The following is a 12,586-nucleotide window of genomic DNA, read 5'->3' as shown; positions in this document are numbered from 1 at the left end:
GTTCCTGGTGCTGCTGCAGACATACAGGATTATGCTTTAGGGGGGTTATAAACTTGATGAAAGCTTCACATGTGGGGGTACCCAAACAATACAAATAACCCAGATGGAACAGACTCCCTTGGAGTCTGGAAAAGCACAGTGGAATCCCTGCTGCTATCATAAGGGGGTGTTAGACCAAAATAGTTCAATACAAAAGTGATTAACAAATCTGTCAATGAAAATTACTTAGAAAATAGTATCTAGGATTTTTCCCAATTTATTTTCCCAGTTATTCAAGCAGCACCCACATTTAAAGAGATGTCTGAGTATGAAGTGAGTCATTGGGGTAACTACTACCAGATCACCAAGGAATAATTGATGAGAAACATGTTTAAAGTAAAGCTAGCAAGCTGTGTTCAGACTGCAAACTCAGAAACCTCCGTTAAAAAGAAAATGCCAAATAAAGTGGATCTGGATTTAAAAACAAACAGACAGAACCCTGTAGAACAATCTCTGAAAAACAAACTTAAAAAAGCACTTGCTACTAATATCCCAGATTCTTAAATCTAAATTTTGCATATCCTTAAGTAGATTGACAGTTCAGTCTTACATGGAAGCATGGAAAACTGGCTAGTCAGCTTTGGTTTGATTTAGTCTGATTTATAACCACTTGCATTTTCCAACAGCCATGTCCTGGCACAACTCTGAAGTATCTGGTATGCAAATGCTAAAGGGTAGAGTCTAAAGCCAAATAATTGCCTTTGAAATGTAACATTAACTCTAGCTTTTTTTGGTGGGAAAAAAAAAAAAGGTGATAAAGTATCTGACTAAAACTGAGATCTATAATTTAGTGCCATAATTGAGATCCTGCACACACATGAAAATTGAAAACCACTGAGTGTGGTATCCTCAATATGTATGCACACAGTTAAAATATTTTGATGCCCTCACAGACACAGTTTACATCAAAGATGAGCCACAGCACACCTCAGATGCTGATGAAATTTTGCCTATAAATAATCAGAACCAGGAGGACTTTATTAGATGCAGGAGCACTACAAAAGCAGTATTAATTCTGTATTTTGTGCACACAACCTGACCTTTATTCCAAATGTTAAGAGAACATGCTACTTCAAATTAGAATTATAACATTTCATAAGTAATTTCGGCAGATTGTAATCCTTATCCATTTCTACGTATACGCAGTTGCTAAAGTAAGAAATATTATTTTTATACAGGGTTCTTGTACTAAATATAGAATTTCTTTTGGCCAACTTGATAATCACAAGCCCAATTCCAAATCAGATTTGGAAAGATGTGCAGTTTTTTTGAATTAAAGTGAATTTCCTCTGGGACAACATTATGTTGTGGTTCTCATATAGGAATAGTTCAGTGTAAAAATTTGTATTTTGAACACTATTTGTGTGGGTAATAAAAGTATCTTCTGTTGTTCATGAAAATAAAAACTGTATTGCAATGAGTTATTGGGTGGTTTGCTTTAATGGAACAGAAGCAGTTTTATTTCACCTTTGGACATGGGTATTAGTGAACATGAAAGTTTAGGAAAATCTTGAAAAAGTGAAAATAAGGACAAACTATTATATAATGTTGTTTATATAATAAATACAGTGGTATAAATGTAGGAAAGCATATTTATTGCTTTATTATTTTTTTAGTTGTAAGCTTTTTTAGTTAGCAGTATTTTTTAGACAAATATTTGTATTTCTATGACATATTAAGCCAAGGTAAGGCATGATACATATAATTTAATTTTTTATTTTTCTTGAAGACAGAGTATTCCAAATAATTTCTACAAACAAATTCAATTTGGGTATAACCTTAGCTTCCATGCTTTCCTACTTTTTGCCACCTGAAAGTATGATATTCTCCCTCTGGAAACTGAGGGCAAAATATTGGAGATGGAATCCAGTAACTTAACTGAAGAGTGGAAAAAAAGGAATCAAGAAAGTAAATGTGTTCTATGCTCTCTGTGTAATTACTTGATAAAAAATGAGGTTATAAATAAATAAAGATTCTACAAACATAATAATGTTTATTTTCATGACTAAACTACAATACATTGATAAGAAAAGATCATAGGGACACAGTACTGTAGGTTTCTTAAAGAACCAGGCCAACATTCAGTAGATGCCTGGGTATGGAGGAAAATAAATCATTAAAGATCAAACCTGAATTAAGCACATAATCTTACCAGAAGTATATAATGTGGGCCTACTTTTAAAGAATTTGGAAGATAATTCACATGTAATAGGGCTCACATTAAAATTTCATATTCTTGCTTGTGCAGAAGCCAAGATACCCGATTGATTTCTCAATGATATGGTAGTCATATTATGGAAAACAGGCATGTTTTTGTAAGTTTTCTTCTGCATTAAATGAAAACTTTATTTTTAGCGGTCGCTAGTTAATAACAATAGTGAGATTCTGGATTTTTAGAAACTAAATCAGAATACCTCCACATAACTAATCTTACCCAGCCTTTTTAAATAATAACTTTAATAATAACTATCCCATGTAATTAATCAATTGGCCAATGTTTGGTTCTGTCCCTTTTTCCTCCTTAACAAAATAAACACGACAAGTTCAAATGGCATGTTCACAGTGGTTACAATGTGTAAGAAACTGAATTTTAGAAACCCACGCAGCATTTGACAAGCCTGAAAACTTTGATGTTAAAAATTATTCTTAAAGTGTTCTTAGTCCTGAGGGTTGTAACTATGGCATTACATGCAATTACTTGTTGTGTTTGCAAGTCCCCAGTGGCAATAATTAGTCTACCTGTTGACATACTATTTCTCTAGTCTATTGTTAATGTAGGCAATTGATTTGCACATGGGTGTAATTACCATCACTGATGGTGTCGGAGATGAGCTTCCCCACCAGGGTCCTGTCAATCACCACTTTCTCCAGCTGTGGCCCAGAAAGGCTTAGGGACACCAAGACACCTGAGTGAAAGAGGAGCTAAATCCAAAGAGCGAGAAAACAAGACATCAAAAATCATTAATAAAGTGAAACGTTCCAAGGTACATATTATCCCTCGTCCATTATGTAGTAACCTAATTTTCAAAACTGCAAAAATGAATTATCATTGACGTGAAGATGTCTTATAATGACTTTGAAAGCTCTTTCAACGAAAGAGAGATGTAACGCCACACTGAATTACACGGGTACGAGAATTACAATTGCTGAACACTTGAAGAAGCAGCATGCTAAGTCCCCAAATATTACATAACATATAGTGAATGAGTTTGTTAAAAATGGAGATCAAAATTCTGTCCTGAGTGAGGGAAGGAATGACACTGATCACTCTATCACCCATGGATCTGATCTTTTCTGTATAAAATAACTGCACATCCTGCATGAAAAAATATATAAAGTAGAGTTTAATGTAATTTTGTATTATTATCACAGATTAAAACCAGCACCTTTTTGCTATCCTTGTTATTTCTGATCATTCATATACTGTTTAACTTAAATAATGATGCCCTACCACAGAGATAGCTGTGAGCTCCCAATATATCCCATTCACTCCTCAACATAAGGTTATAGATGTCTCTCTTAGAAAGAAAGAATTTAAAATGTTGGACAGTATAGTCAGAGGGTTATTTCAGAGCTAATTGAATAATTCTGTGTAATTAATTTAAATTAAATGATACATATAATCTTGAAGATTAAGTCACAGTATTTATCAGGTCCTTCTGATGCCTTATCTTGTATGAGAGAGAGAATTCTCAGTGGGAGGAGTTATGAAAAACGTTTATTTTTGCATCATAAAACCATTACTTATTTTCTGAATGCAACTATTACAGCAAAGGAAATCAGAAAACAAAACCCATAACAGAAATCCTCAATGGAAAGACTGTTGCAGACAAGTCCAGAGGGCTCACCAAAGGCCAGGAATCTCGGACTCCAGCTCTTTCTTCTACCTAACAGCAGATTTTTAAAGAAACCTCTGTGCTTTTTAAAAAAATTAACTACTAGAGAAATACTTGCTCTTGTAGGAGAATTTAGCAGGAAAAAAAATCCCTTTTTGTTCTATGCTGGAGATATGAGACAAATATGTTTGCAATATAATTTTTAGAACTTTCTTGCAGTGAGATCCACTGGATTATATAATAAGTAAAAAGTATGAGGGACAGGAATGTAGTTATCTAATTGAGCTTGCCCCTTGTGCAATGCCCTGTTCCTGATAATTAAGTTACAGAAACTTTCAGTTATGCATATTTTGCTATATTACTACAGCTCTGTGCTCTCCATAGCATAGAACAGAACAAGTGTATTTAAATAAATAATCTTCTTGCCCTGACTAATATCTTTAACCAACATTTTTTGAAAATAAACTCTAGTGATGTGTGAAATAGAAACAAAAAAATACGTGTGATGTGAAATGAATTTTTAAGAACAAAATGATCAGCCTTCATCCTGCCAAAATCTAATCATGCATTCACTTGATAAATATATATAGTCAATGTTTCAATATTCCCTGCGATGACAGATGTCCTTTAAGGTTTTGTCCTAGTAAAAATGTTAGACACAGTTACACTCATGCAGCTTTTATTACAATCTTTCAAAACTTCAATTTGTCCTTATGTTGAAGTTAGAGTAGATAAAATCACAATTTATTTCCAACGTCCAGCAAAGTTTGACTACTGCTAGCTACAAATGTCCGAAAAACCCAGCTGAAAAAGTGAGGGCTGAAACCCAGAAGTTGCCAAACTGTGATGTAAGCAATGATCAAGAAAAATTACGTACTCTAGAAAGCTCAGTTCTAAGTAACTGAATGAATATTAGCCTGATAGAGAAGAGTAAAACACCCCAAAACTTTCAGCGTTATGTGCCAACAGAAGCGATGGTGCAATCATACAAATAAACTCTCCAATATGTTTATTCCACAACACCTTTGCTTGGGAGCTACGTCCTTCCCTCAGAAAGTGTTACTATACTGGTAGGCTGTTCCTAGGCTTCCTGTTCTTGCAGGGAGCAAGGAAAACAAACTGGAGTTAACCTGGGAGAAAACCCACTGTGAATCAGAACTCTGTTCGTAGCCTCCAGGTTTACCTGATAGAGTAGGGAAACACACCACCCATCCAGGTAAAGAGGGGAGGCCAAACAGGAAAAAATGTGTTTTGATGGTTAAGGATCTTGACTGACTGCATTATGAAATGAGGCCACATGTTTGTCATTCTGCTGACACGTCCATCCACTACCCTGTGTGCAGATGTGCTTGCAAACTCTTGGCCTGAGTGCATCAAGTAAGGTTAGCATTTTTAAACTCAGGGTGTAAATTCACATTATTTCTATATATTAATTTCCTGGTAATGGCATAGATCATACCTGTTACAGAGTTAGAATAAAAATTAATGAAAACTGCTCCAGTGTTTGATGACAAGACAATTTATATAAACATAAGATATTGTGCTAATGGGTGTGCTTTGCTTTACATCTATGAGACTAGTCATTAAACCAATGCTATGGATTTTCAACATTGCATAGATCTTTATGCTATCAGTATGACATGATAGAATGACAGAAAGAAGGTAAAAATAGTGTAATTTCCATGGCTTTTACTATTTTTCCCATTGCGTTCCCTCTTTCTTTTCATTTTACAGTAAAACATTTTTCCCATTACACTCCTCAGAAGTTTGAGAAATCTGGGAAAAACTTAAATTTTACTTTAACAAATTTTTACTCTATTAACTTACCATGATTGGTAACACGCCTTTGCTCCATAGGTTTAAGTTCATTCTTCTAGGAACTTCAGTCTAAATTTAAAAAGTAAATCAGAGCCCTTTCACCCTATATGGCCATTTAAGGTTAGTATTTAATCCATCTTCCTTTAAAAATGTTTTGGATTAGAACTGAGGATTTTTAAAAATTAGTTCCTAAAGTTTACCATGAAATACAAGCAGGTACTTAAATAGAGCAGGGCAGGGGTGGAGTCACCATCTCTGGAAGTATTAAAGACATGTAGACGTGGCACTTCAGGACATGCTTTAGTGATGAACTTGGTACTGTTAGGTTAACAGCTGGACTTGATCTCAGTGGTCCTTTCCACCTTAAATGGTTCTATGATTCTAGACTATCTTTGGTCAAAAATATTCTGTAACAGAGAAAATTTTTATGTGCTCAAATTGAAAACACTATTTCAATTTGTTTCTCACAGTGTAGTCTATGCAAAGACTGTTACATGATAACAAGGGTTAAGTGCTGGTACAGGTAAGCTTGTATAGTTAAGCTCACATTTTGGTGGATGGGAGCAGTCCAATCATAAGTACAAATGAATATAAAGCAAATAGGGAAGATTGCAAACTTGGCTTGAACACAGATAAAAAGTGATTCAGCTCCAAAAAGTACTGCTCAAGGGAACTGCCCATCATTTCTGAGGAATAAAAGCGAATGTAAGAGGCTTTATTTACACCAGGCACTAAATCATTCCATCTAACAGATATTAAATTAGGGAAGGAAATTCACAATAATGAAACACATCATAAATTTTTCAGATTGAAGTACTGTGATGGGAAAAATAAAATCAGAAGAGTAATCTCTACAACTTAAACAGTCTCCAGGTGTTCCTAAACAAAATATGAAAACACAACTTCACAACTATTGGAAGAATAGGCAGAGCCTTTGTACTCGAATGTAGTCTGAGTGAAATGTTTGGGCATGTGGTCATTCTACATGCTGGGAAGGAAGGGCCACAATATCAGTATTACCAAGGATTGAATGTGAAGACTTTGATAGAAGGGATTATGTACTTTATGTGCCAAAAATTGTCCTCCAATGAGCAAGATAGACATAAGAAGGAGCTGAGGATACTCAGGGGAAGACTTAGCCCTTCCCTTCCTCAATAGCAATATGGTCTAATATATATTTGCGTTAGTTTTTATTAAGCAAAGGACTTAAGTCCTGGTTCATGACTTACGGAGTTTAGTAGAACTTAAGCATGTACTTGAGTGGATTCCTTTACCCTCAGAAACCTTAGCTCTTGCCTCCTCATTCATGCAGCTTAGCTGTTTATCAGCCCTTCTACCTAAAAAGATACCTGCGGAGCAAAGCCAGGATTTGCTTCTATCTGATTAAAATTGGAAGAGAAGGAAAATACGCCTGTAAAAAATATTGCTGCAAACTGTTTTCTCTTACAGAGTCCAACTGACAAAGGAATATGCAAAAGGAGAAGAGAATTGCAAAGCATTTCTTGTTCAAGCAGGTTCCCAGGGTTTTTCCCCACCTCTTCATTCCAGATTGCTTTCTTAGCCACTCCACCATAATTACTGTGTTGCATGCCTTATTACAGATGAAGTTATTGTTGTTACACGTTACTGTTTCACAATAATCAATGCATTTGTACTTCTAGCTCCAAATATCTAAAACCACACAAGACATTTATGGTTGTGATCAAAAGCAACCAAAAGAATTTAATATGAGGGCAGTGCTCCCCTCAGTAACTGGTGATGGGTGCTAGCTGCTCATGTGTTCTAGCCAGAATGACTTGAATTTTGATATCAAATGTGCTGCTCTATGTCACCACATAGCTTGCTAAATCACTTTGCTTATGGGCATTGTAGGTGATAGAACAGGCCATGTCAGAAAACACTGCTGTGGATCTCAATTCAGAATCCAGTTCTAAGTATGCCAGTGATGGCAACAGAAAAACCATTTATATGCATATGTAAATTGCAACACAAGCACAATTAAATGAAATCAAAACAATTTAGCAAAGAATACATAAATCTTTTTCATTAGCAGGTAATAGATATGATTCATAGCTAGTGCTTGGCTCTGATTCAATAAAATGTATAACAGTGTTGGCATGTGTTTAATTCAACACCGTAATGCAAATGTAAAACTAAAAAAAAGTTGGAAATCAAATGTTTTGGCTAGACTTCATTAATTTTTACTGCCTTATATTGTAAAACCAAACTGAACCAATGGCATAATTTCATAGGAAGATTTCATGATTTTGTGGCAAAACTTAAAAGCATTCCAAAGAATTAGAGAAGGAGACCAAGAAGAAGGGAAGCAGCCAGGGCTGAGTTGAGTAAACTCAACAATACTGATAAAATTAATTCCTTAGGTTATTACTCCTCAGTAGGGAAAGCTGAGGAGCACAGTGGCACCTTATTGTAAAGACTTCTTGTCTTTTTCCCATCATCCTTCTTCTATGGTCTATTTATTTTCCTTTGACATCAGCTAACTGAAGATTATAGGATTATTTCAGCAACTCAACACAGGTCATCAGAGTTGGGGGTCAGAAGTACCATACAGAAATGGTGTGGGTTCAGATCCTAAACAGAGCTAAAGAGACGACCTCAGCCCTTTAGGACTCAACTAAGCTCTTTTAAATATGAGAGCAAGCTCCTTGACAAAAATCCCTGTACTGTCTAGGTTATGTTTACATGAACTGGCACATCATCCATTTCAGAAGCCCTAAGCAATACTAGAATGTGTACTTAGCACTGCAAAAATAAAGGTCAATGGATTTTTTTTTTTTTTGGCAATGGACAAGGAAGCAAATGTGAAACTTCTAGTGCACTGATTGTACAAAAAAAAGTAATAGGAGAGATTTTGATGCATAAAATGAACAGAAAGGTAGAAAGCTGGGCCAACGTTACGGTCATTCTAGGCAAACTCCTACAGAAAAGCCAACTTTGAGAAATACATTCATGTGATAGACAAGATTTCTCACTGAGACATATGCATGAAGTCTAATTGGTCATTTGGTTAGTGTGACAGCACATTTATTTTTAGCAGATGCATATGTAAAATTATAGCCCCCAATTTTTGCCTGTGGGCTAGTTTTAAGATGGAAGTGTTGGAGGAAGCAGCGAGGGATTAGGAATATTGATGTTTAGGTTACAGAAGGCACACTAGCAGAAGTCCTTTGTTTTTCACAAACTCTGAGGGAAATCCTACTACTCTTTTAAAGGATAGCCTTGTTATCATTGTATCACCCTTCAGATTTATTTCCATTTGTTCTGTCTTGCTCAAGGTTCAGCAGCCACTGAGTTTTTGGATGGTACATTGTTCTTACAATACAAAGAGTATTATTCCTGGTTCAGGTACAGATATGGCAGATTCAAATACAAAGAACATTTATTGAAAAATATGATGGCTGTTGAGTTCAATACTTAAATTTCTATACATGAGTTTATTTGACAATGTATTGCTACTAAAACCAAAGAGCTAAAAAAAAAAAAGATATTGTAATTAAACCATATACTCAAATTTACCCCAAAACATCGCAATTATGACAATCAGGGTAATTCACTACATGCTCTTCATGCTGTTTGTTTGACACATTGCTTTCTATTACTCTTGAAAGTTGGACTCTTCCCACTAGCTCTGGTATCCATATAAAAGAGGCTGTGAATACAATGGTGCTATGCCACAGATCCCACCACTACATGGTAACCACTTTCTGCTGAAACATTTGATTAGTATTCTACATAAAATTAAAAAATAAACGTACAACATCTTTTCCAGAGGCTTCAGAATATTTGCATCAAAAAGGGACAGTCCAATTATTGCTGTGAAATGCTCAAAGAGAGATGAGGAGCAGAAAAACAAACCATCTGACATCAAAATTGATAGAAGACAGCTTTTCTGTTCTAGACTCTTCCAAATGATTCATTTTTCTCTATTTTATTTTCATTTGTTGGAGGTCTTTTATTTTCAGGAAGACAGAAAGTGGAATAACACAATTGTTTCAGCAAAACATTCTAAGCCCTGTTGGAGATTTCAATAATCAGCCACTATTATGCAAAAAGATATTTTGTTTTGTAATTGAGAAACCAAAAGGAGAATTTAAGGACAGAGAAATGACTGTGATTTTTATCTATAACTTTCACTCTGGCTATGTTATAACCTACACCATCACTTATACTCTGGCCATGAAACCACCTACAGAAACCCCAAAAATACTCAACTAATTAAACTACTCCTTTACATTATTCAACCCAATATAGAGCTAGACCTAATATACTAAGATAAAAGCACCCATCTCTTTTCTTTCCCATCTTGTACAAGAAATAAGTGAAATTGTATTTATCTCATTTACGTTGATGAAAGCCTGAAATTACTTAGAGGATGCTAAGTCAAAAAATAAAAAAAAAAAAAAAAAGAAGGATTTTATACAGAACTGACAGTCAACCAAAGGTGTTATATGATGAAGGCAGAATGATCACATTCTGGAAAGAAGTTCACTGTTCCAAAGTATGTGTTCGTAAAGAATGAGGGTGGATGCAGATAGATGGGAGGGGAAGGAAAGTGATAAAGGAAGAATGGACAGGGAAAGCAAATGAAGAGACAGCAAACTGGGAAGAAAATGAATACACTCACAGCTAATTGACTCAGTATTTCTTAACTAAACTCCTTTCCTAATCAGAACAATAATAACAGGAAAAAACGAATCCTCTAAATTAGCATACAATTAATATTTAAATAAGCTTTAGAAGATTAACATTCACAGATATATACATGTAATCTGTACACGAATGATAGACATTAACTAGGGGTAAGATCTGATAGGCAAATGTAGCTTAGACAATAATATTTTTATTATTGAGGTGAAAAGACTGCATACCATTTGGCATATCAAATATTTAAACATTTTGCTATTCCTAAAGATATTCCTGGAATTTTAGCTGTATAATGTTCAGATATTTAATATTCATTCTGTTGGCCCACATTTGGAGCTATTTGAATGAAAAGAAAAAATTATGAGACTGAAAAAGCATAAAAGTTAGAAGATAAAATTTCTTTTTAGAAACAGTTATATTGACAAGTATTCCCCATGCCAAGCAGTTTCAAATATGATGCAATTCCTCATGAAGGCTGTATAAACATATAAAATTCATGACATATGTTTTTCAGAAGAAGCACATGATTAAGGAGCTAAAGCACATGTCATGTTCAGCTCTCCTACCTGTCCTACTGCTCTGTTGTAATGAGGATGTGAAAAGTTTTTTCTTGTACAATATGTGGAACTCATACAGCCAGAGAACATAGCTGTATGTGTGCCACATGTCACAATATCTCCTATTCCATAACTTGATTAATGATCTAGTTGGTTTAGAGTTACAGTTTCCCTCCCATATTACACAAGAATAAAGTAACAGTGACAGACATGAAAATAATTAAGACATAAAAATATAATATAACACAGATTATATGTGTCATATTCCACAGACTTGTCTATATATTTTAACTGGTCCCTCAGCCTGCTATTCTGAGGATGTTTTCAGTTTCCCCAAACAATAAGAGTAATAATAACAATAACCACAACAACAGCAGCAATAATCATCCTAATCATCTCTCACAATCAGGGCCCTTTAATGTAATTTTTTGTGTTGATAAACCCCAGATTTTTATTTCAGGCATGTATTTCGGAGTAGAAATTTAAATAAACCCAATCTAGGTAAAAAGGGCCCATATATTAAAAAAAGCCCAATGATTTTCGGTGTTAGTTAACATTTTAACACTGCTGCTTCCATCACTGGATGGCTGTTTTGGCACCACTGACTGAACACTGCATAACACAATACCTGACAGGTATGTTTGTTCTTCCATTTGCTCAGCACACACGGAGTGTTTTGCATTAAGTCCTAGAGGGCAACAGAAAACAGAGAGTGGAGTTGGCAGCACGCATTGTCACTATCGGTTAACAGACTTCTGATTTTTCAAGTTTACAGATGAGGCATTCCACACAAAGATGCAGCTGTTTTAGAACAGCCCACCAGACAAAAGCACATTTATCATCACTGGGAGAGTTGGATCTTTATGAAAACTAAAGCTGTTGAAAGAGGTCTAAAAACCGGATTAGATGCTGCTGTACTTGAAACCTTCTGAAACGTACCTCCACCTCCTTGAGTGCATCTCGCAGTTTGTCTGCTCTCTTGCTTTTCAGGATCCAAGGATAATCTCGGGCTGTCAAATAAAAGTTTAAAAAAAAAAAAGCAGAAGGTAGAGAAATGTGTATATATAGGTGACTGTATATATATGTGTGTGTGTGTATGCACCTGTGGGAATGTGTACAAACGTTTTTACACATAATTTAAAAAGTTCTTCAAGTTGAGCTTCCTTTTCTGTGGAAACACAAAACTAAGATTCCTAGGAGTGACTTTAAGCGTAAAACTTACCCACCATTGGAAGGAAATGGCTGTGGTTTCTATTGTCAAAGGATCTCCTTTTGGAAGGCTCAGTCATAGGAACAGTTGGCATGTTCTATCCACACTGACCATGACTTCCACACGGCAATTATGCATAAAGCTCTCAGGACCTTACCCAGCTTGCAATGAAAAAGTGTCTCCTGTTCAGTATGTTACCTCAGATTTAAGTTATCAAATTCTAAACAGATTCTATTCTTCTGAACTAACATTTCATTGCCTAGTTTCAAAAAGCAGGCACTAACATGTCTGCAAAATATATATGCATGAATATATGCATATATAGAAGTATTAAAAACAGGCAATTGTGAATGCCATAACTTATATAGTTATTTATAGGATTTGCTTTTGAAAATTTGGTCTGAAGAATCTGCCAAGTCAAGCAAAGAAGAAACTGCATGACTGCTGAAGTTCTTTAACAA

General features: G+C 35.2%; 1 protein-coding gene across 12 annotated transcripts in view; it reads right to left on the bottom strand.

The window, feature by feature from the left end:
• Window positions 1-12,586, bottom strand: part of WDPCP (WD repeat containing planar cell polarity effector) — a 149,225-nt gene that overhangs the window by 88,107 nt on the left and 48,532 nt on the right. For 10 of the 12 annotated variants that reach the window (XR_010428902.1, XM_064647663.1, XM_064647658.1 and 7 more), the window contains 3 exons: window positions 11,855-11,925; window positions 11,544-11,603; window positions 2,847-2,961 (listed from right to left, as the gene is read on the bottom strand). Coding sequence is in view for 11 of the 12 variants with exons in the window: in XM_064647663.1 (XP_064503733.1) it covers window positions 2,847-2,961; window positions 11,544-11,603; window positions 11,855-11,925 (246 nt within the window). In the remaining variant the exon portion in view is untranslated. The remainder of the gene's footprint in view (window positions 1-2,846; window positions 2,962-11,543; window positions 11,604-11,854; window positions 11,926-12,586) is intronic. The other 2 variants (XM_064647664.1, XM_064647661.1) reach the window with 1 other exon arrangement.

The sequence above is a fragment of the Pseudopipra pipra genome, chromosome 3, assembly GCF_036250125.1.
Source record: "Pseudopipra pipra isolate bDixPip1 chromosome 3, bDixPip1.hap1, whole genome shotgun sequence".
In the NCBI taxonomy this organism is placed as follows: Eukaryota; Metazoa; Chordata; class Aves; order Passeriformes; family Pipridae; genus Pseudopipra; species Pseudopipra pipra.
This window is presented reverse-complemented; position numbering and strand designations above follow the sequence as displayed.